Source organism: Melanotaenia boesemani, chromosome 23 (assembly GCF_017639745.1).
Source record: "Melanotaenia boesemani isolate fMelBoe1 chromosome 23, fMelBoe1.pri, whole genome shotgun sequence".
Lineage (NCBI taxonomy): Eukaryota > Metazoa > Chordata > Actinopteri > Atheriniformes > Melanotaeniidae > Melanotaenia > Melanotaenia boesemani.
The window spans coordinates 26,537,923-26,562,500 of record NC_055704.1 but is presented as its reverse complement, the minus strand read 5'-3'; the positions used below and the strand labels follow the sequence as shown (position 1 = coordinate 26,562,500).

At 46.4% G+C, this 24,578-nt stretch overlaps 1 protein-coding gene across 5 annotated transcripts in view; it reads right to left on the bottom strand.

Annotated features, from left to right (window-relative positions):
• Positions 1–6,667: 6,667 nt before the first annotated feature.
• Positions 6,668–24,578, bottom strand: part of ppp1r12a (protein phosphatase 1, regulatory subunit 12A) — a 60,747-nt gene continuing 42,836 nt past the window's right edge. For 2 of the 5 annotated variants that reach the window (XM_041977220.1, XM_041977222.1), the window contains exons 10-26: positions 23,948–24,172; positions 23,053–23,144; positions 22,754–22,867; positions 21,869–22,021; positions 21,481–21,648; positions 21,005–21,133; positions 19,487–19,577; positions 18,940–19,119; positions 18,693–18,855; positions 17,488–17,609; positions 17,303–17,368; positions 15,932–15,948; positions 15,726–15,843; positions 15,302–15,406; positions 15,179–15,226; positions 13,602–13,652; positions 6,668–8,184 (exon numbers count right to left, since the gene is read on the bottom strand). In XM_041977220.1, the coding sequence (XP_041833154.1) occupies positions 8,098–8,184; positions 13,602–13,652; positions 15,179–15,226; positions 15,302–15,406; positions 15,726–15,843; positions 15,932–15,948; positions 17,303–17,368; positions 17,488–17,609; positions 18,693–18,855; positions 18,940–19,119; positions 19,487–19,577; positions 21,005–21,133; positions 21,481–21,648; positions 21,869–22,021; positions 22,754–22,867; positions 23,053–23,144; positions 23,948–24,172 (1,929 nt within the window). In that variant the 3' untranslated portion in view covers positions 6,668–8,097. Of the gene's footprint in view, positions 8,185–9,451; positions 10,926–13,601; positions 13,653–15,178; positions 15,227–15,301; positions 15,407–15,725; positions 15,844–15,931; positions 15,949–17,302; positions 17,369–17,487; positions 17,610–18,692; positions 18,856–18,939; positions 19,120–19,486; positions 19,578–21,004; positions 21,134–21,480; positions 21,649–21,868; positions 22,022–22,753; positions 22,868–23,052; positions 23,145–23,947; positions 24,173–24,578 lie in introns of those variants that run through there. The other 3 variants (XM_041977221.1, XM_041977224.1, XM_041977223.1) reach the window with 3 other exon arrangements.

Genomic DNA, 24,578 nt, shown 5'->3' with positions numbered 1-24,578 from the left:
TCATCCAGCTTTTCCCCGCGCATTAATTTAAAGCTGCTATAGGCTCATACTGCCAGAAATCTAATTTCATGCTACACTAACAGCACTATAACGTAGTGCTGAGGGGTACCAACCTTATGTTGTTAGATTTGTGTTCCAGCCAGTTCCCAAGGGTGCACTGACTTTTGGTTTCTCTCCAATACCCAAACACAGACTTATCTGAAAAGAAGCTGTTTACAAGTTAATAGATTTTTTCTTTATCATTAAAATCTAAAACAGACCTGACATCATTCCACATAAGAGGCCAGATCAGGAGTCATTCATGTTCTAGATAATGAGAGAACCCGGTTGGAACAAGAGAGCGAGGGCCAATCCTAAAAATAGAGCCTGATGTGTGGACTCAGGTCACTCTGCTGCATATTTAGCATATTTCTGTCTGCTGCTGAGGAGAGAAATGCTTGAGGGCTGTCCCTCAGTGTTTCCTTCTTTACTGCTTCTGTGTTGCTTTGAACTGAATCCCAACACGTTCCCAGAATAAACGGAGACTCCAGATGAAGGGTTTTATTTCATTTTCTTACTATTCTAAGTGAGCAATGGCCAATCAGAAAGCTTCATTGTGTTTATTTTACTAATGAAATGTCATTATGTGTTTTGTACTACAAATACATCTGCAGTAAAGAGGGAGGATGAGGCGCATGCCAGGCTGTAAAATTCAAGTACCAGACTTACATAACTCTGCTTAATGGACACTCACACATTTTCATTTATTTAGCTTTATTGTTTCAGTCAGAAGCTATTAGGGAGATAATTCTGCATCAAGCTCACCCCTGCATGAAACTGTTCATCCAATAAGTAGTCAAGAAATAAAAGAAGAAAAAAGCCTGCGATGTTCAGCGAGGGAAGAATTGTGCAGAAACTCTGCGTGAACGAGAGGAACCAGGTTTCTGTTTAGCTTTTTCCTCACTTATCTGCTGTGATAAACCATCGCTAGGAGGAGGTAAATATTACACACAAACTAACGCGATGAATAACACCTGCAATCCTTTGTAATCAGAGCAAGAAATGCTTTTTGGAGGGACTGGTTTTATTGCACGGCCTGTTTCTCTTCGTTTGATCCTGGATTTGAACTCTTGAACTGCCCTGCTGCGGTTTGATCCTCCTCCAGGTTCAGGACTGAGTCAGCAGGTGAAACCGGGGAGTTTTTACATGACTCCTGTTGTATATGAAGTAGAGTTCATGGTGTAATTTCTTATTGTGGCATCAGGTTGGCAGGAATATTAAAATTAGAGTATTTTAACTTTCACTGTGAACTGTGATTTATTTTTATCGCAGTGATTCTGTAATAGATGTTGAAAACAGTTTTATCATTCGGTCCTTTTTTCCTCTGTGTCCTGGAGATCCTGTCCTCTGCTGCTCTGTCCAGCTCTCCAACGGCCTCCTCCCAGCACCACATGCTGGATCCCATCTGCTGATGGTGATAATGGTGGAGGGGGTGAGCTGGCATGCCAGCCTCCTCCTGCTCACTGCTGCTGAGTCACAAGCTAAAATGTCCCCAAGTCTTCAAAATACTGGATTAATCTCTAAATATCTGTCATCCAGACAAACTTTGACTCAATACTTCAAAGACCTCCTCAATCCCACCAACACGTCTTCCGATGAGGAAGCAGAGTCGGGAAACCCTGGCATGGTCTTTCCCATCTCTGGGGCTGAGGTCGCTTAGGTGGTTAAAAAGCTCCTCGGTGGCAGGGCCCCAGGGGTGGATGAGGTCCGCCCAGAGTTCCTTAAGGCTCTGGATGCTGTAGGGCTGTCTTGGTTGACACGCCTCTGCAGCATCGCGTGGACATCAGGGACAGTCCCCCTGGACTGGCAGACTGGGGTGGTGGTCCCCCTCTTCTAAACGGGGGACCGGAGGGTGTGCTCCAACTACAGGGGGATCATACTCCTCAGCCTCCCTGCTAAGGTCTATTCAGGGTTGCTGGAGAGGAGGGTCTGTCAGATAGTCAAACCTCGGATTGAGGAGGAGCAGTGTGGTTTTCGTCCCGGTCGTAGAACAGTGGACCAGCTCTACACCCTCTTCAGGGTCTTTGAGGGGGCATGGGAGTTTGCTCAACCAGTCTACATGTGTTTTGTGGACTTGGAGAAGGTGTTTGACCATGTCCCCCGGGGACTCTTGTGGGGGGTACTCTGGGAGTATGGAGTGCTGGACCCGCTTGTACGAGCTGTCCGGTCCCTGTACAACCGGTGATGATGCAGATGATGTGGTTCTGTTGGCTTCATCGGGCCGTGATCTTCAGCTCTCACCAGAGCGATTTGCAGCCGAGTGTGAAGCGGTTGGGATGAAAATCAGCACATTCAAGTCCGAGACCATGGTCCTCAGCCGGAAAAGGGTGGAGTGCTCTCTCCAGGTCTGCAATAAGGTCCTGCCCCAAGTGGAGGAGTTCACTTATCTCAGGGTCTTGTTCAGGAGTGAGGGAAGGATGGAGGGAGATGGACAGGTGGATCGGTGCGTCTGCAGTGATGTGGACTCTGCATCGGTCTGTCATGGTGAAGAAGGAGCTGAGCCAAAAGGCAAAGTTCTCGATTTACCAGTCGATCTACGTTCCCACCCTCACTGATGGTCACGAGTTGTGGGTAGTGACCGAAAGAACAAGATCGCGAATACAAGCGGCCGAAATGCGTTTTCTCCGCAGGGTGGCCGGGCTCTCCCTTAGAGATAGGGTGAGAAGCTCGGTGATCCGGGAGGGGCTCAGAGTAGAGCTGCTGCTCCTCCACATCGAGAGGAGCCAGATGAGGTGGCTCGGGCATCTGGTTAGGATGCCTCCTGGACGCCTCCCTGGTGAGGTGTTCCAGGAACGTCCCACCGGAAAGAGGCCCCGGGGAAGACCCAGGACACGCTGGACGGACTACATCTCTCGGCTGACCTGGGAACGCCTCGGGATCCCTCCGGATGAGCTGGTGAATGTAAACCGGGGAGAGGGAAGTCTTCCACTATTATTTACTTATTCATTTATTTAGTCTTATTTTATTTTCTATCTATCTATCTATCTATCTATCTATCTATCTATCTATCTATCTATCTATCTATCTATCTATCTATCTATCTATCTATCTATCTATCTATGTATGGGTTACAGTCTGCTTTAAAGTGGATCCAGCAGCCAGACTCCAGGACTGGATCAGCCTTTATTGCTTTATCATGAGCATGTCTGAATAATGATGAAGGTAAAAGGAAGACGCTCCTGGACAGAAGTTCTGCATTCAGACATATCCAGCCAGAGAACCTGCTGCCTTCGTGCCATCTCTCTCTGATTTCAGAGCAGGATATCCAGCTTCCTGCTGCTGCAGCCGGAAGCTGACAGACGTCTCTATTTCCTGTTTTCTGCACACATCCAGTCTATTTTCCAACTGGACGTGTTTATCTTTGTCTCAGCGACAGATTCGAGCTGTCTCTTCATCCGGATGCCTCAATTTGTCTTTGTCATCGGAGAGAAACCCGACTGCTGCTGGTCCTCAGAGGTTTAGATCACCCAGTGTGTCTAAGTCTAGTGTTTAAGATCACAGCCAGGGAAGAGCTTTGTTTGGGCTGCTGCACTTTACACAAGAGGGTAGAGGAAGATTTGACAAGAGGATGAGTTTAAGTGTCTGTGTGAGAGCAGTCGCTGAAGTCTAATTCCAAATTCATGGATGATTTCCAACCCAAAAACAAAGCCTGTCTTCTCATAACAGAGCTGCTGTCAGGAAACAGAAAAGAGTGGAACTAAATCTCCCACTGAGCTTTATTACTTTCTGCCTCATGTTCAGCATTAGCATCATAAACCTCTGGTCCCATATAAGGTTTTAAACCTTTTATTTCACATGAAGTAGCAGAGTTCTTTCATTTTTCAGCCACTTCTAAAGGACATGATCACGCTGGAGATGTTGGAAATGACAAAGATGAAAACATCAAACGTGCACAGAAGAAAATGTCCCGTTTTTACAGGTTTTAGTTCTAATGTTCAAAATACAGCAAAGCATGATCTGCTCCCAAAGAGCCTCCCAAAGCTGCTCTACTGGACTGAGACGTGGTGGCTGTGGAGGCCGTTGGAGTCCAGTGAACTCATCTTCATGTTCTAGAAAGCAGGTGGAGGTGATCTGAGCTTTGTGAAGGGGCAGCATCATCCCCAGCTGGACAGCTCATGTCCAGGTGTCCCTGAGCAAGACACTGAACACCTACTTGCTCCTGGTGGGTCGTGGCTGAGCGCCTTGCACGGCAGCTTCCGCCATCAGTGTGTGAATGTGTGTGTGTGACGTATATGTAAAGAGCTTTGCATGAAAGCACTGTAAGTACAGACCATTTACTTTTAACCTTTATCCACCTGGAAGTAGCATCAGAAGATGGTAACTCGCAGTTAAACAGCAGGACCTGACAAGGTGGAGGGTGGGTGACCCTCCAGGTCCACGTTTTGTTCCACATCCACTCTCAGGATTTAAATTTCACAGCTAATTTAACATGATCATTTCCAGACATATAAACAAACCAGCTGAACCGCAGTGAGCCTTAAAATGTTCACATCACAGGAAAGAAAACTACAGGAAACGTTTGTTTTACACATTAAACCTTATTTAGAGTCTAGAAACCATCATTTCTACAACGTGGCTGTAAAAACCAGGACTGATGTTTTAATGCGGATCAGTACTGTCTCTGCTTTCAGTGAATCAAGTCGTGTCTGAGCCCGTCTACAAGCAGCAGACGTTGACCACAAGCCTGTCCAGCAAAAACCACAACATGAACACAACTCCGGAGTCAGAAGCCAAGGATGCGGGTCCCCCTAACCCTGAACGAGGATCGGGGTCTCATCTTGAGAGGATTAAATGCTAGTATGGCTAGACTTGTTTAAAACAGATCAAAACTCTGGTTAAAAGGCTTCTGGGCCTGATGGGCCACCGTTCTGCAGGTTTTAGCTGTTACTGGACCAGTAAATAAAAACTCTGGATTGTTCCTTTATTATAAATAAAACTAGGCCTACTTTTTATTTATTGACTTATTTTACATATTTGCATTTTCCTTCAAGGATAAATAAAATATTTTTCACTGAATTTATTTGCATTTTTTACTCGTGGCCATGTTTCCAGGTATCTGGAGTGGAAACTTCCAGCTTTCCACATGATGATCAGAGGAACTTTTTAACATGTACAAGTTACTTTAAATCCACATACGTGTACATTTCCACGCGTGTAGCAACCCTGACACCTGAACTGACTTGTGTCATAATACAACTTTGAAATGATCCTCCTGGCTGGAAGTGCTCTACATCAACCAGAATAAAACCAAGCTGGACCTCCGCGGGGGCTGCAGACATCCACAGCCTGAACATGGACAGACTCCTCCATCACTGCTGAGGCAGTAAACGGATCCGTTCTCCTCAAAGCCGAGGACTGGAGGCTGCACCAGACCTGGAGAGACCAGTCAGTGAACAGGACATAAATCAGTCGTCTTCAGCGGCCGCAGATACTCACCTCACCAGGTGACTTCATGGCTGTGTTGTCCAGCTCTTTGCTGCCATGTGTGCAGACAGAGAGGAGCAGAGATGTGAGGAGAGGCTCAGCAGCTTTACATTTCCTACCTGGAGTCGCTGTTGCAGCTGTTCTCCAGTCAGATTACAAGTCATAGGAGTTAAAAGAGAAAGATGTGATCAGAGCTGCAGCTCCTCTACGGTAAATAATCAGAAAGCTTCTGTGAAACTGCACCACCTGCTGGTGTGAAGGCGCAACAGCATCTGCTGCTGCTCAGTCCACTGACCACAAACCATCATCAACACAAGATGAAGCTGGACGGAGTCTTTCTGCTAAATGACGTCTGATATGAACATTTTTAATAAATCTCTTCTTTGCAGGCTGGGACCTGCCAGATGAGACTTCTGTAACATCGTGTGACTAAAGATCTTCCATGAAATGTGAGTTTTCTTCTGTTGTTGAATATGAACTTCTTTTCTTTCATGTTTAAATATTTTAAGGAAACTAAACCAGAACTAGAGACGTGATCATGAGCTGCTCTGCTGTCCATGATTAAATCTTTATTGATGCTGTTTTGTCAGAAATCTCATTTCTTCTTCTTGACTTTTGCATGTTTTCATCGTGACTTGATTCATCGCTCTGAAGCTTTGTGGTGATAAAAAGTGTGAAATAGTCATAACTTGTAGATTCTCAGCGCCTTTTATTTGTGTTCGAGTCCATAATGAGTTTTAAAGATGAGAGCTGGTCCGTGTTTGACGGCCTGCTCCAGGAATTAAAAGTATAAATGAAATAAAATAAATCTTTTATATTTTCTTATATCAGTTTTAGAGAAACAGAATTTTTCTATTAGAACTTGTTATAGAAGCTCAGCATCAGAATTTTATGAAAATAAATCATAAATCAGAAAACAAATAAAAAGCTTGTTGAATCTTCAGATATGCAGGCGATGCTCCAAACGGCCATTTTCAGTCTGGTTTAAGCTTCTTGTAAAGATAATTTCTCAGGTTTTCTAATGATGAAGAATATGTTATAATAGTGGAGAAACGGTCCACAAACACACACTTCCTTAAATATTACACAACTTCCAGGCTTTTATACCAACTCTGCAAATACACGACTGACATCGAAATAAGGATTTCATGAAGTGAAATCATCTCTGATGGAATTAAAATGTTTAAAAATGAGGAGACATGGGAACTTTACAATGTACAAGTTTATTTTAATCAACTCTTCAGTGGTTGGTAGTCACAGCACAGCTTGCATGTTTTAAGCCACACACCTATTTTACAAGATGACAGGAAGAAATAAAGAAACAGAAATCTAAGCCAGAGTAGACGCCATCGGTCCACCTGCAGCAACTTTTACTAAAACATCCTTAAAAAGGCCACTGAAATGCAGATGAACGGAGCATTTGATGGCGACTCCTCATCGACGGTGACACGGTGGAGTGGTTTGCATCTCCGAGCTTATTTTAGCGACAACACCTCGGCTATTATACTACAGCTTTAAAAGAACGAGCAGCTTTCTGCCAGAAACAAAGTGAAAAGATTCCTTTTAAATCTCACAAATTCTGTGACGCTTCTGTCAAATTTAGAAGAAAACAAGCACTGAACACTGCCGGCCGCTCTACTGTTCCCAATGTTTTTAGACTATAAAAGAACTAAATAATAATTAAAACACACCTTTTTGTCCTCTGGAATTTGTATATATTTTAATAGTAACAGACGGGAACCATAAATGCATGCCATGTGCTGGTCTCAAACAAATACAGGTATATACAGCATCACTCAGTACCTGCTAAAACAAGGTGAGAAGTACAGAATATAAACTGGCTACAAACTTAAAAAAGGAGGTGAGCACTGGAAGCGGTGGAAGAGTGAAAAATCCTACCGTGATGGATTTATTAAAGCATTAAAAAGAAAGGAAAAGTAATGCATATTGCACATACAGTGAAAGCTTAAACTCCACCAGGTCTGCCTCGTTTCGCTGAAGCCACAATTCAAAAATCTTTCCCTCTTGGAGGAAGAAGCAGAGGTACAAAAAAAAGGGGTTTGGGGAAATGAATGTGTGCATATGGATAAATTACAGGAAATGAAGCCACAAGGAGCCGATATCAGGCAGAAGTGGCGCTTTAAGAAGGAGGGACAGCAGAGCACACAACACCTACACAGGTACAGGAAAGAAAAAGGGAAATGGTGGCACAAATAAAATCAGGTGCTGGATAATATCTGTTCTTCAGTGAGAGCCGAGACGGAGAGAAGAGATGGATGCGAGTGTTTTTCCTCTTTATGTACAACTAAGGCTTATTGGTTAAATAGTTTCAGGCGTCCCCGCCCACGATGCTCTGACCACAACCTCTCCTCGCTGTAAACTCGTGGTCTCTATCCGGACAGCAGCCGCGCCGTCACAGCGGGCGGATGGATAGATGGATGGATGGATGGCGTGGAGGTGGAGGAGCAAAAAAAAAAAAAAAAAAAAAAAAAGGGAAGACAGAGTCAGAGGAGAAAGAAAAAAAAGCAGGAGTCTGGTCTCTGATGTCTGTTGCAATTAATATCTAAATGTGCAATTCCATTAGTCACTGGCACGGGGGGACTAGCGGGTGCAGGCGGGCGGGCGGGGTCTGGTCTACTTGGAAAGCTTGCTAATGACTCGAATGAGCGCTCCGTTCTCGTCCTTTAGTCTCTGGTTGTCTGCTTTCAAGTCTGGGAGCATCTGAAAGGGAATGGGGAACAGGAGACAGAGAGAGAAGGCTTAGACACGTCTCGACTCCACCAGTTAGAAAACCAGTCAGACCAGTTTCACAAACTTGTTAATTGCAGCCTGGGAGTCACACAGCATCCCTCTTAAAGATATAACAACAAATAACGTCTCTGATCCGAGTAAAGAGAGCAAACCACAGAGCAAGATCCGGAACAAGCCATGCAGAACCGGGCAGCAGACCGCCTCCTCGTAGGAGGATTAACCGGTTTGAGGTGCTGCCTGCAACGCGAGGACGGCCTTCTGCTGCAGGACGATGCATCAGGACTCATCTTTAACTGGACTTCAGTCAAACTGTCGGATAAATCCCTGCAACTCAAAGTGTGAACGTGTGTCCTCCGGCTCAGCTGGTAAAACAGGAAGAAAACGAACGCAATGACTTCCAGATCTCTTCCCCTCACATGAAACTCAGCCATCTTTCCACCTGAGCGCCGCACCAGCTCAGATATTTCACATCTGCCATGTTGGGAATAAAATGTGTCTGAACTTATTCATCCTTCAAGCGGCATCCAACGACCCAAAAACCAAACAACCAGAGTTACGCAACGAGGCCACGTGTGTCCGTTCGTTTTCTAACATCAGGACAACGAAAGGAATCTGAACTCGGTCTGATTTAAAAAGTCTTTTAAATCATTTTTGACCCAGAATGATGAGATTAAATATTTAATAAACTTAGTAAAAAAGACGTTTAACTAAAGATGGCATATAAATTTTCTGGCGCTACATCCAAACCTAGAAACGGGGTGAGGCCTAAATTTGAACTTTCCCAACAAACAGGCGCCGGTGAAAGATGCACTATTATCTCAGCCCTCTCGCAGCCAACCCAGCATCCATCCTGCTCCCTCACATCTTCAGCCAGTAAGAGACTGGGACTCGTCTTCTCTTGTTCTGTCCCTCTTTCTTTTCCTCTCTCTCCGATGTGTGTATATCTGTTGCTATCCTGTGACACGGTGAAGCTAGCCTGTGACGCGATGAAGCTAGCCTGTGATGCGATGAAGCTAGCCGGTGAAGCTAGCCTGTGATGCGATGAAGCTAGCCGGTGAAGCTAGCCTGTGACGCGTTGAAGCTAGCCGGTGAAGCTAGCCTGTGACGCGATGAAGCTAGCCTGTGACTCGATGAAACTAGCCGGTGAAGCTAGCCTATGACGCGGTGAAGCTAGTCGGCGAAGCTAGCCTGTGACTCGATGAAACTAGCCGGTGAAGCTAGCCTGTGATGCGATGAAGCTAGCCGGTGAAGCTAGCCTGTGATGCGATGAAGCTAGCCGGTGAAGCTAGCCTGTGACGCGTTGAAGCTAGCCGGTGAAGCTAGCCTGTGACGCGATGAAGCTAGCCTGTGACTCGATGAAACTAGCCGGTGAAGCTAGCCTATGACGCGGTGAAGCTAGCCGGTGAAGCTAGCCTGTGACTCGATGAAACTAGCCGGTGAAGCTAGCCTGTGATGCGATGAAGCTAGCCGGTGAAGCTAGCCTGTGACGCGGTGAAGCTATCCGTGAAGCTAGCCTGTGACGCGATGAAGCTAGCCGGTGAAGCTAGCCGGCGAAGCTAGCCTGTGACGTGGTGAAGCTAACCTGGACGCTGGTGCAGTTTGTCTCCTCAGAAATGGAAATAAAGGACGCCTGTCAAACGAGTCTTTCCACTTTTAAAGTGGAAGTGTGTTTTTAAAACGGCGTGCGGAGCGGCGTGATGGGATGTCACCTGCTCCTTGCTTACATCAGGTCAGGTATTCCCAACAGCAGGAAGGATGCTGAACATCACGCCACCACGTTTAAATGGATAAAACGTGAGCCGCAGTAAGCGAACCTGTGTCCAGCAGAAGCACGATGACATGCAGACGCACGTCTTTAATCTGCGTAGACTGCTGGAGGCGGGAGCAGCAGACACCACCGACCTCTGAGGCTTCACCTGAACTCGCTGCATTTCCACCTGAAACACCGACATCGAATCCCCATCCTGACTGAACCAGGGCCAAAACTGCAGTTCAACGCGCTCGCCGGAGCCTAAATTTACACCAAAGTTTCACAAGTATGTCGGGGAGCGGGGAGGGGAGGGTTCAGTCTTTGACGATTGGGCCTAAAAGAAGTTGATGCTCTAGGAAGCCACTTCATGCAAAGAAGCCAAGACAAGCCAAACGGAAGGAAGGAGCTCCGTCTGAGAAGCACCAAGCTAGAAATCACAGAGGACACTTTCCTTTGCAGAGATCCAGCTGTTGGTCCAGACTCTAAGTCCAGTATCTGTTCTCTCTTTTCAACACTTACCTGAGCCTTATTCCTTTCTTTGGCATATTTAAGAGGGTGTGGAACACACCTGGGAGACAGGTGTGTGCTGCAAAGGAGAGTGTCCTGTTGTAAAAACCAATAAACACACTCCCCAATCTGAAAACCCAAAGCTCTGGGGAGGCAGAGGAGGGGCAGAAAGCAAATCATGGCTGGGCGGATGGGCACCTGCCTGTCTACGGATGCAGGGCGAGCACAAACGGAGCATGAGAAGAGAGGGGTTGGGAGGGGGGAGAAGAAGAAGAGGAGGAAGAGGAGGAGATGGTGGTGGACAGATGGACGTGGCCTAGAGGTCGACGGTGGGCAGCTGGCTGCAGGCCGACTGCGAGAGCTTCGCCACCACGCGGGCCAGGGCTCGGTTCTCAGCCTGCAGCCGCTCCTTAACCTGCCGCAGGGCCTGAACCTGCTTTACCTGGGGGAGGTTCTGCAGGGGGGGGGCACAACAGGGGGGGACAAGGAACAGAGAGAGAGAGAGAGGGGGGGGTGGGGGGGGGGGGGGGGGGCAGAGGAGGAAAAGAGAAATGTGTCCCAGTAGAAAAGATGAATGAAAGAACAGAAATGAACAGAGAACAGGGGCAGAGGAAGAGGAGGGAAACAGAAGAGGAAGACTGTTAGAAAATGGGACAGAATTTGAAGACTGAAGGAATGATTAGGAGCTCTCCGGTTCAGCATGATGCTTGTAGCTGCAGGGAAACACTGACACCGGCCAGCTAGGACCTAAAATAAACATCTCGTTATCACAGTGATGGAACAACATGCCGATTTTTTTCTCCCATTTTCCAGAAAAAGAACTTCATTTGAGCTGGTGGTCACGGACTCCAGCGGCTGACCTGGAACGGGTCCTGACAGCAGGAAGTTGATATCAGCTCATATGAGGAGCAAAATGAGGACGAGCAGGGCTCATACAGGATGTCTGGATTATTACTAGGGTCATGTCCTCGCTGGCTCTGTAGGCCAGACGGCTTTTAAGTGTTTTATCTGTCCAATCTGAGGTGGTTCTTCCCTCCTTACATAATCATGCAGACCAGTCTTTTTTAGCACGCTCCGCTACTTCTGCAAGGGACAGAGTGGAGCTGATGACGGAGGACCTCACATTTACAGTAAAGTTTAGACTACGGGTGCATGAACATTTACTGTAAAGTTTAGACTACGGGTGCATGAACATTTACTGTAAAGTTTAGACTACGGGTGCATGAACATTTACTGTAAAGTTTAGACCACGGGTGCATGAACATTTACTGTAAAGTTTAGACCACGGGTGCATGAACATTTACTGTAAAGTTTAGACTACAGGTGCATGAACATTTACTGTAAAGTTTAGACTACGGGTGCATGAACATTTACTGTAAAGTTTAGACCACAGGTGCATGACATTTACAGTAAAGTTTAGACTACGGGTGCATGAACATTTACTGTAAAGTTTAGACCACGGGTGCATGAACATTTACTGTAAAGTTTAGACTACAGGTGCATGAACATTTACTGTAAAGTTTAGACTACGGGTGCATGAACATTTACTGTAAAGTTTAGACCACAGGTGCATGACATTTACAGTAAAGTTTAGACCACGGGTGCATGAACATTTACTGTAAAGTTTAGACTACGGGTGCATGAACATTTACTGTAAAGTTTAGACTACGGGTGCATGAACATTTACTGTAAAGTTTAGACTACGGGTGCATGAACATTTACAGGCAGGTAGTTCCACCACTCTGAGGCAACGACCACAAGAGCAGCTATCACGAGAGACAAAGACTATCTGCCACTGTAACTGATGCTGATACTGAGGATGTCACGGTTACTCGATTTGTTAATGAATCGCTGTATTACAGGCCATGATTAACTAGTTCCCTGTCATGGTTTTTTCTGAACCATGTCAGCAGGCTGTGTTGTTTATTGAAGAGGGAGAGCATGATGGAGGAAGAGTTTTTCCCTCTAGACAGTCCGATTAAACCATCCTTTAGGATTTCTTTGGTTCTACGCCTCCGTGCTGCCATGTGGCCTTGAAAAGGTTTTCCTTCTGTCTTTGTTTGGACCACAAAGATGTACAGGGTTTGTCTGGTGGAAGTTTCTGTTTTGCTTTGTTTTCTTATGTTAAACTTACTCAACGTAATAAAACTAAAAGATAAAATTGAAATGGTAATGTTATGGTGTCATCTTCCGCCGGTGTGTAGCTCGGGCTGGAGCTGCAGGTTAATCTCATGGGTTACGTCGTGTTCACCTAAAGTTTCCTACACGGACAGAAAACCGGAAGCGTTCATGTGACGGACAGTTTCTGTTCGCTGCCGTGCTGGCTGCGTAATGAGCTGTAGAAGAAGGCGTATTTAGCTGCACGTGACTATTTCCACTGTCCCGTGTTATTTATGTGTCAAACAGCAGCTGTTCTGCTAACAGACGGCTGGAGGCCAGAGCTACCTGGATGTTAAATTCTCTCTACTCGGGTTTTATAATGTAGTTTCCAGGTCCAGGTAGACGTCCTGGAGTCTTTTCCTCCGTTTTCTCTGACAGAGTTAACGTGGAGGATTTATTTACTGAGACTTTTTGGTTACTTTACTTGGTTTTTTATATTAATTTGTGATGTTGGCATCAAAAGATAGAAATCAGCCTTACAGAGCTATGCAGTGTTCATGTGATTTTACACATTAATTAACACATAATAATCGTAATAAACGTAATTATTTCTCTGACAATAATCGTACCAATAACATCTATAATGTGTACATCTGATACGTCCCCATCTGGCTCCGCCCTCTAAACCAAATCCGAACAGACCTTGTGAATCAGAATCGAACAGATTGTGTAAATCGCTGCAGCACCGACCCTCATCATATCTCATCAGGTTAGTTTTTGGCTCCGAGCTCTTTGCTCCTTTCAGATATCGGATTGATCTGCTGATGTCTACAGCTCAATCAGTTCAATGAAGATAAAGCTACCAACAGTCTGTCGAGCTGCTTGCCGCCCAGATGGCGGACTGTTGAAGACTAAACTAAACATGACTCCCCACTTCTAGAAAACAAAGATTTCGGCCAAAAGAGGACAAAATCTGGGATAAATCAGGTGAATAACATGGAAAATGTGCTGTTAGTGCAGGTGGTGGTACCTTAAGTTCCTCCTCCATCTCAGAAATCTTCCTTTCTAGAGCCCTTTTTTCCTGCAGGTGGAGAAAAGCAGGTTAAAGCTGAACTCAGACATTCAGAGAAACAGAAGAGCACACTTCAACGCAGCCTTTACACACAACATGGAGAGAGGGAGGAGTGGAAGATGTGAGGGTGTGGTAAGAGCAAACACGCATCACACGCATGTCCTGTGCGGCGTCTGCAAGCAACAGCCAGTTCAGACTGACGCCGTCAGGGATGACATTTCCACGGACAGAGGGACGAGTCAGGAATCAGGCCGGTAATGGCTTGGGGTGACATGGCTTTTTTAAATCTTTGAGGACATTTCTGAATCTTAAAAGGCTGTGTTGTTGACAAGTGACAAGAGTGACACAACGGATGAGAAGTCCAGAGGGTTTGAAGTCATGGCTACAAATCTGCATCTAAATGAGTGAAAACAGCCGAGGACACATGCACAGGTTCACTAAGCAGCAACTGAACTTACAGTCGTTTCATATGCTGCACAAAATCAGATCTGAAGTTAGCTTCTGATCCATGAGATGCTTCTTCTCAGACCTTGACCACACTGGATCAGGTCTAGATCAAAAACCACAATATGGACTGAAATACTACACAGCACGTAGATTTCTTACAACAGTTTAGTTATTTGTGAAAACACGAGTAAGGCTTGTTTCATAAGGTTTTCTGGCACCGAGACCACATAAGAAACATGCTGTGTAGAACATTTCATTCCAGATGTGATGAGTCTAACAGTTGTTCCTTCCCTGGCTGAGCCTGATGAGGACCTGGGCTAATATGGTCCAGAAGCAAAAAACATTTTCATTTTTACAAATAAAAGCTTTAAAAATCTAAAATAATGTTTGCATGAAACTAGGTGTAAAATATTTAAGTCCAGATTTGAACATGTGAAAGCTGCAGGTTTAATAATTTGCAGCTGTTTTTAAGGAAAATGGCAAATTACAAGCTGTGTTGTAATGAATCTACATGTTGTGTAGATCTTCACAGTCTTTTATTGATCAGACATGACTGAAGTGGTCCAGAGGTCAAAGAGATCACAAACAAAATAAAGGTTTTAAAAATCAAATAGTTTTAAGGAATCTTCATGCTGAGTAGAATATTTCAGTACCGATTTGATGAGTCTAGGTGATGCAGTTTTTAAGCAGGACCTGGTCTAATGTGGGTGTCTATGGTGGATCAGAAGCCAGCTTCAGCGCCATCTAAACTTTCACACTCAATAACAAAGTAAGCAGTCTGCAGAGGTTGTGACCACACGCTGCCTCTGGAGTCTAAGAAAAAAGGTGGCGGTGTTTGGGTGGTGTGGAGGGAGGCGCCCCCTCCCACCCCCAGCCAGCAGCAGAGAGGAACCGTATGAAAACTCAGGTAAGATCATACCACCACCCAGATGATATTGGGGCCTGCTTGTAACCTTCAGACATAAACCCAGTGGCAGTGTTACTGGGATCTTTACAGCAGGATTAAACACTTCTCATTTCTGTTATTAGTGTGAGACACAGAGTCACGGTCACGTAGCTCAGATGTGGGCTGATAAACTAGTTTTTACCCTTTTCTCCATCTCAAGCTGTGATCGGTCGGCGTAGCGTTCCTGCCTCTGAAATAAAAGAAGGGAACATGTAAGAACATATAATTGTCTCCTGGCTTTAACAAACAGACTGAGCGGACAGACCTGCGTGGCCTTTTCTAGTTGCAGCTTCAGGTCTGCCAGCTCCAGGTCGGTGTCGCGTAGCTGGGCCTTCAGCTTCTCGTTCTCGGCTAAAATCTGTTCGTAGAGCTGAGGAGAGGGAACCCCAACGTTCAGGACAGATCTCACCAGCCACTTCAAGCTCTGTGGTTTTTATTGAGCATTATAAATTCGCTCACCGGCCACTTTATCAGGTTCACAAGTTCAACTGTTAACACGAATATCTAACCAGCCAATCACAAGGCAGCAAATCTGAGGAATGTTTCCAACACCTTGTTGAATCTATCACACCAAACATGAGGAAAAGGGGTCCACCCAGTACTAGAAGGTGGACCAGATAAAGTGGACGTGAACTACTTCTTTACCGCATGGAGACTTTTATGTTAGTATCAACACAATTAAATCCAACCTTCTTATAGTCGGTGGCGTCATCTCGATCCAGTCGGCTTGAGTACGGCCGTCGACTTTCACCGTAGCTGCGGCTTAACGCGGCATCGACGCGATCTATAGATGACGTGCTCTCATTCCTGCATCGGCAGAGACAAATGGAATTATTTGGCAACAACACAGACACATAACCAGCAACGGAAATAAAAAAGAAGAGGGGAAACTTACCTGGACAATCTGTCACTCTGTGAAGGGAAAAGAAAACAAAGGTCACAAACACACGTGGAAGCTGTGTAATCTGCAGACTGAACTAAGCTCAGCAGAGAGAAAACACGTCCGGCTACTCTGTGGCCACAAAGACAGCCTCCCGTTAAAAGTTCAACATGCAAAGTAATCTCTGTCAGTCCAGACGCCAGCCGGAGCCTCGAGGCCGGCGTAACAGCTCATAGGGAGGCTGGAGGGTGTGTCTCCAGCTATTCTAACACCGTCGCCTCCTTCCCGAGACGTACGGGGGTGGTGATAAAACAATCCAATGTAAGTAAAACCACAGCGATCACGTCCCTGTTAAAGAGCGATTTGGACACCTCGTGATGAGCAACTACATTTAAAATCTCCCATTTTAAGTAAAATAACTGATAAAAACTTTACTAGCAGCTTTAGAAATTCCTGGCCCTTCAGTCAGGATTCAGACTGTTCCCATCAAAACGGGAACACACCAGTTCTGGTTTTAAAATGTTGCTGCTGGTGTCCAAGGCTCTGAATGGTTCTGGTCCTGCTCCTGATCTGGAACAAACTAGCAGAAAACCTGAAGTCTGATCCAAACTGGGGCCTTTTTCTTTCCCTTGCAACCTGATGGTGATTAATTTCCCACTGACGCCCGTCTCATGCCGAGTCGCTGTATGGGCCCTCTTGTCCGTTTCTTTGCACAGCACACTGGGTTGCCCCGTGTCTGAAATGAGCTGTATATATATATTGGCATTTGCTTTTGGTCTCCATGCAAAGATTATTTTCCTCTTCATGGTTTTGTGCTGACGACTAGCAGCTGCTGGGTCTCTGTGATAGTTTTACTAAAACTCCTCCCATCCAAACAGAAAGTTCATCCAGCGTGTATGCTTTTACAACACAGCCTCCCTCTGCTGCTTATTCTGTCGACGGCACAGACTGCAAAGCTTATTCATTTATTTTTAGTTAGATTTCAGGGATCCCTACATTTTTCACTTGCACAAACAACACAGTAAAACTTGCCAACTATTTAACTTCTGTGTCTCAAAGACAAAAAGCCAGACTTCCTTTGCTTTGTGCATCTGCATGTTTTAAAACCTCCTGATCTGTGGCTGACAGAGCGTTTGCTCTGCAGCGTCACCTCGGCAACAATCACAGGAAGATGGAAAAGGGGCGAGACAATAAAAGTTCAAAGGCAGTGAGAAGGAAAGAGATGTGGGAGGGGAGGAAATCGTCTTGGTAGAGGGCAAAGTAAGGCAGGACCCGGGTAAGGACCAGAAAAGAGAATCAAAGGGTAAAAATCAAGGCCGTTAGATCGGTTTAATTTGGTCATCAGGGTGTAAAACTCCTCCTGAAGCCAGCTGGATCTTCTGTTACCTGTGGCTCTCCCTTGGTGCTGCCCTCCTCTGAGTCAGACTGCTGGTCAGGGTCGTTTTCATCACCCTGGAATAAAATAAGAAGCACAGATAAAAGGCTGAGACCCTTTTCAGCTCTAACTACCGGCATGGTGAAAGCAGGACAGCCGGAGCGGCACCTCACAAAGACTGAACACAGTGTCTTACATCTTGAGTCCAGAAGGACACCCCAGTGGACCGCCTTTTCTCCCGGGGCCGCCTGCGATCCCGAATGGAGCGGGGCTGAGACTTGTCCTCGCCCTCCTTCTCCTCCTCCTTTTTGTCCGTTTCTGGGGTAAAAACACAAACTGCTGTAATAATAAACCAAAATGAGAGTTAGAATAGACATAACATCATGTTCACCCGTCTCTGGCCCTTCAACTATTTCAAAAAATGAAACTTCTTTAAACGCTGACAGTGTGCAACTGCCCAAATAATCGGATGGAGAATTCATGTTTAGGGGAAATATGGGACTACAAACAGAAGTTCAGAAACAGGAAAAAAAAAGGTCTTTAGTTCCAGAACAAAGTGGTGAGTGTTTCCTTCAGCTGATCGGACTAAATCGGCTTTCTGATTTCTCAGGAAAACCTCATGGATTTGTGGCTAAATTGAAGAGGTAGTTCATTTAAAAGACAACCCAATCCCTTTCTGTCCCAATGCTCTCAATCAGCATGAAAATGTGGACGTGGGAGAAACTTCCAGCAACAGGTGAGACGCAGGAGATGTAGAACTACATGCTGCAGCCATACGGGTTTTATTTGTTTCACTCCCATCGTAACAGATGGCACCCAAACAGCCACGAAGCTCTGGTTGCCTTCAGCTCAGCCACACGGTTCAGTCCGGGCTCTCATCTTCCTCCCAACACCACCCTCAGATTCTCCGTGGGGTTTAGGTCAGGCCAGTTTTGTGGTGTGGGCTGGTGCCAAGTCCTGCTGGAAGGTAAATCAGCATCTCTGTACAGCTGGTCAGCAGAGGGAAGCATGAAATGCTCCGAACTTTCCTGCTTCAGAAAGCAGGAGCTGATAAACGTTTCTGGTGCCATCTCTGGAAGGAAAGGGACAGTCCATGTCAAAGCTCTGGGACTTCAGGTGAGGTCCACTCCCCCAAATTCTTGACATCTTCGCCAGGCCGCAGGTGTCCCTGCTGCTTGTTCCTTTATCCACCACACGTTTTCCTTAAACTAAACCTTCCGTTAATACACTTGAAAACTGAACTGAGAACAAACACTTCCTTAGAAATGAGCTTTTGTATCTCACCCTCCTTGTGGAGGATGTCTCTGTCTTCTGGACATCTGTCTAGTCTACTGAACCAGACACAGTCCATCATATTTAGACGTCGTCACAATTTTCACACCAAACTAAAACCCAGCTGACCTTTTTCAGAATCTCTGGAGGAGCGGCTATAAGAGGAGGTGATCCCTGTCAGACTGTTGGGCCTGTTGAGGGAGCTGGAACCAGAGGACAATGTGGAGCTGGAGTAGGAAGTTGTGGAGGCAGTACTGACCGAGGTGGAGGAGGACAATGAAGGCCGGTAACGCTGGAGAGGAAAAACGAGACGGGTAATAAGGGACGAGGAGTCAAATATTAAAGGTGCAGATTACTGTGAAGGAGAGAAAGACACCTCTTCAAAGCTGCGGTACTTCGATCGGTAATCTTCCTCCCTTGTCTCCGTCTCCTTCTTCTCCTCTTGCTTTTCCTTGTCCTGCTTCTCTTTCTCATCCTTATCGTCCTCGCGGGTCTTCGGGGGGCGACTCCGGCCGATCGTTTTCTCGGCCTCTTGCAGGTCAGTCAGTGTCACACCCTGGAAGAGAAATACTTAGCAAACAGCCATCTCCTCATTCTGTTGGTGTGGCATCGTGTAACCAGTAATCCACGGGCAGAGTTTAGACTGCTGGCTTGTAAATGATCAGCTCTTAGCAGAGACACAGAAGCTAAGTGCTGACTGTATACACAAAATCCAGGCTGTCAGCTTTTACTTTAAACAGTCTGAGGCCATAAAACTGCAACATAAACTGCAGCCGTGTGCAGATCATCACACATCAACATCATCCGTCATTAACACGGGACTCTGCTGGTCTTTTCGTATAAAGACTAAAAATATGGATTGTTTTGATCTTGTTGGGGGACAAGCTATTTATAGCTTAGCGTCGGCGCTTAGATGAACTGACCTGGGTGGACCTCCTTGACTGTCGGGCCTGTCTGGATCGAGCCTTTCTCTGAGACTCCGACTCTTCATCTCGCACCGGCGTCAGATACGACCTGATTAAAGTTAAAACAGCATTAATGATAAAAACTTTACTATGGCATGCCGACATTTTGTGGATGAATGATGTCAGGATAAGTGTCATCTGTCAGTAGAGGTACACGAGGAGCGAGTTTCAATCCTCAAGCCTGATTTCTGTTCGACACGTACAGACGGAGATTTTGTCCGTCTTCTGTGACCTTTCGTGCTTATTTCAGTCAGTTTTCAGGGAGCAAGTTTACACCGTTTAGCTTCCATGTGACCAAAAGAACATAGAAGGTGTAGTTAATATCCGCAGAGACACCGCCGTCTACTCCGCTTTCTCCATTACGGCTCACAGGGAAGCTGGAGCCCATTCCAGCATCTTACCCACGCAAACACGGGGAAAACATGCAAACTCCACACAGAAAGGCCACCTCCCCAGGTTCCCCCCAGCCGAGGCTCGAACCAGCAACCTTCTTGCTGTGAGGCCGCGGTTCAGTACAGTTCTTGTGTAGTTGGGCATTTTCTCCACGTCTCTGCTTATGAACGTCTTCTCGACATAAAGACCATTTCTGATGAGGAACCAGCTGCCTCTCTCAGGTCCTGTGTGGGGTCTTTGCATTTATTTATTTTATAAAGACATCAGTTTCAGACCCTGTTCATCTGCTGAAGATAAGTTGTTTTTTTAAGACTGCCACTTGTCCAGTTTCCACACTTTATGCTGAAATATCCCAAAATCCTGAGGGAAAAAGAGCCTTGACCAATGTTGGTCAATGGGGTCAGGCCAGAGGCCTAAAACTGCATTTAATTTGATTTCGTTTCATGTATTTTATACAATAAAAAAGTTTAATGAGGGAATCAAAAACCACAAATATGTAGCTGATTCCTGAAAGTCCTGAAATGAATGCATATCAAGCAATCCTCTGGGTTAAGACAGAAAAAGCCAGCCAGCATATCTGGGGTGGAAAGGCAGCATTTAGCCATTCTTTAAGTGTGGAGCATGCTTCTGTTAAACACACAAGTATGAACTCAGTGGAGAACGGAGTCGTGGCCTTGAGCGAAATGTGCTGCTTCTGCCCACCTTCCTTATATGGAAAAGTTGCTGGAGCCCGACTCCAGCTGTGACAGGTGGCTTATTTCAGCTCTGCTACAGGAAGACATACACTCGACCCCGCTAAACACACGCGTGCAGACACATGCCATGTCAGAGATCGTAAACACACTCCTGTTCTCAAGCAGAGGAAATCTGCACCGTCTGATGAACGTCGAGGCTGCTCAGACTGCAGTTTTTACTGCAACGTCAGAGCTACATCAGCTGAAAAACGGACTGATTTCAATCATTATAAATAACCGACTGAGCCCAAAACCAGGAAACCTCCACACAGCCCCTGACCTCCTGCCTGCGACAGGAAAGAGTTCAGTCAAATATTTGAAAGTTCCCCAAAGGACAGAGTGTTGTTACCTGCGTCGCTCGGAGCCGGTGACGGTGCCGGTGGGGGTGGTGGACGTGGTGGTGGTAGAGCCAGTGTTTATGGTGGGGATGACTGCAGCAGACTCCTTCTCCCTCTCTGTGCTCTCCTCTGAACAGTACCTGTTAACAGTGGACAGAAAGCCAGTCTGTCGGTGTTTTTACGGGCTGTTTTTCTGCTTGATTATATGAAAAATTAGTCCATATTAAAAATGAACTCTTTTTATTACCAAGTTATCATTTACTATCATTATCTGTTGTTCGTATAAACAGGCTGCTCTAAATTTGAGTCAAAGGTCTGATCAGTGAGACAGTTTCCAGTTTCCTTCTCTCACATTTTTTAATCATATTCAAGTCATTTTGTTGAATTTTTGGGGCATTAATCGCGTTGCTTTGGACAGGTTCATGACTTCTGATCTTTGGAAGATTACAGCAGCGTCTAATTTTCAGCTGCAGGTGTAAAACTGTACCTGCTGGTGAGACTGGTGGAGCCAGTTCGAGTGGAGGAGGAGCCCAGGCTGGAGAGCAGGCCGCGGTGGCCTGTGGGCGAGGTAACAGATGAGGAGGTGGTGGTGGTTGCGGAGGAGGAGGTGGTAGTGGAGGAGCTCAAGTCCTCGTGTCTTCTGCCAAAAGAACCGCTGTGAGATGGAAAACAAGTAAATAAGACACAGCGGGATGGAAGTATGACCTCAAGCCAACAACACAAACAAATCTGTCTTTTTTTCTCTTTAACTCGTCGTGATGGATTTTACGTCATACATGTTCACATTTCAGATAAAAGCAGGAAAAACCAGGGTGGGCAGTCCAGCAGAGACGCAGACAGAAAGGAGCAGGTGGGTGTAGAGACAGCTGGTGTACCTGCGGTAAATGCTGTAAGACTGGTAGTGGGAGGCGGGCGGCTGCCAGGGTTTAGTATTACAGGTGTTAGGGTCCAAGCTGGAGGTTGACGAAGACTTGGCTGGCACGTCCCGCGTGCTGCCGCTCCGCCCTAACGCTAGCGTGTGGGACGTGCTAGCGTGTTGGCAGGCAGGTGGGCAAGAGAGGCATGTTAGGGGTGGAGGCGTGCACACACAAACACTGATAAAAGTACAGGAAACATACATATTTGAGTACCGAGCTTTGACACACTACTAGAGCATTCACGGCACATGGATGTCACCAATCCACTGAATTTATATCATATTCAGAGATAAAAATAAGATTCTTTTTGGATTTTAAAACGTTCTCCAGGTTCCTAAACTAATCAACATAGAAAAATTGTGTTTTAAAATTTAAACTTCAAGGCCTCTTAGTTGGGAAAATTACATGTCAGGAACCTGGAAATGCAAGAAACAAGTTTCCACGCAGCTCATAAACACCATTTATCCCACATGCCATGAATGCAGCGCGGCCCATGTCAAGGCTGTGTGTCGTAAACAAACCTGAGGCTGCTTCATCGGACAGCATCTAAGCTTGTTAAAGCATCTGCTGAACCCGAGTGACACAGCAGCCTGACAGGACAGGTACAGTTATGCAACAGGCTGCGATAGAGGCGTCGGGCTGATTTGCATGGCTTTCTCAGGCGCTGCAGTGACTGGAAGCATGTACATACATATCTGACGGCACAAAAGTAAAATGGCCTGCCGATAACTGAGAAAAGCCCCATCGTGCAGCAGTTTAGATCCAAAGCTCAACTAATGGATCGATACGCCAGAACAGATGGAGCTCAAGAGAAGAGATGGGGGACGTTCAGCTGAAGCTAACCTGCGCTGGTAGCTGGACGCTCGGTTGGTGGAGGCGCTTCCTTCGCTGTTCTTCAGGTCGTCATCCCAGCGCCGTCGGGTGTAAGAGCCGCTACGTATCAGAGCCGTCGAGTCCCTGGGGATCCACATGCTACAATAGTACCAAAGCTTCCTCTTTACACCTTATTCTGTCTTGCTCTATGAAATTGTCTACCCAAAACATTACTGCACAACATTTAAATTACTGCCACACGGAGCGTCAGGAGCAGCTCACGCCACAGCATGTCAGCACAGAGCCACAGCTTTGCTCCAGCAGTTCACCTGTTCTCCTTCTCGTCTATGTCTGAAGTACTGGCCAGTCTCCTGGGGATCGTTGGGGCCACGTAGGCGAGCCGAGTCCCTTTCTCTTTTTCCTAGAGAGAGAAAACAGGCTCGTTACCACCACATTACTCTGTTAAAACTTTTCATCTGAGCTTCTTAGCTGCTCATTATTTCTTTTAATGCTCCTTAACTTCTTTCCCCAGTTTCCACCGGGCGTGTGCCGCGTTACGGGTTTGTGTGTGCCGCGTTACGGGTTTGTGTGTGCCGCGTTACGGGTGCGTGTGTGCCGCGTTACGGGTGCGTGTGTGCCGCGTTACGGGTGCGTGTGTGCCGCGTTACGGGTGTGTGTGTGCCGCTTTAAGGGTGTGTGTGCGCTGCGTTAAGGGTGTGTTGTGGCCGTTTCAGTCAACAGTTTGATACCCACCGGGCTTTGCGGTGCATCACAGAAGCGCCTTGTCGTGGCTCCCTGCTAAACATGCGCCGAGAACGTGTCAAGCCCAGCAGTTCAGATGGGCCAGACAGGAAATCAGACACGGTATTTTTCAAAATAAAAGCCCCGTGCAGACTTCCGCTGCATTGGTCAGTGGGTCTCAGTTTTTTCCTCATCATGGACGAGACGATTATCCTGTGAGCTGTGATTATTTTGTGAGCTTGTGGCTCCAGCGCGGCGGACTGCACTCGGGGGCGCTCCGCACCTGACACGCACCCTGTGTGGACTGAACCGACGTGGAGGTCGGAACGAAACCGCGGCCGAGCCGCAACGTGGCACACATGCACCCGGTGGAAATGAGGCATTAAGCCCCAAGATTTTTTGGTTTCTATTTGAAAGTGATTAAATTTTCCTCTGCGAGTAGAAATTCTGTGTTTAAACTCTGTGCACTATATCGCCACTGACCTTCTCTTTGTCTTTGTTGTCGAGAGACGAGGACAGACGGGGGCTTGAGGCTGAGCGCATCACCCCTGTGGTGTCCTTCTCCCTCTGAGCCTCCTTGGTGGCGGTGATCTCGGCGAGCGCCCCATAGCTGCCCGTCTTCCTCAAGCCCAAACGCCATGATGCTGGAGACTCGTCTTTCCTCTCCTCTTCCGCTTTAGATGAGACCTTTCCAGCGGGCTGCACGACCTGAGTGGTGGGACGGGGCAGCGGATTAGACCCCACAAAATCACACATTTATGAAGAGAAAGGTGGGGAGATTTTTAGTCGTCTCGGTAAGTAACACAAACAACAACAGTTTAGATTCATCTGCAAGGGCTGAATTTTAGTTCTCAAGGATAAAACCCAGAAGAGAAACTTTAGGAGTAACATCATGCGAGACGCATAAATCTGACTTCATTACAGTACATGCTCTTCTCAAATCTGAGACCACATTGATCCACGGGAATGATTTCTTCAACCTGCTGGGGGAGGGAGGGTTGGTGTCCCATTTCTCATTTTTAGATTAGACACATTTCCAACAACACTTGAGAGATGGCAAGCAACTTAAAAACACAATGTCACACAGACAGGATGTGAAAACAAGATTAGCGGG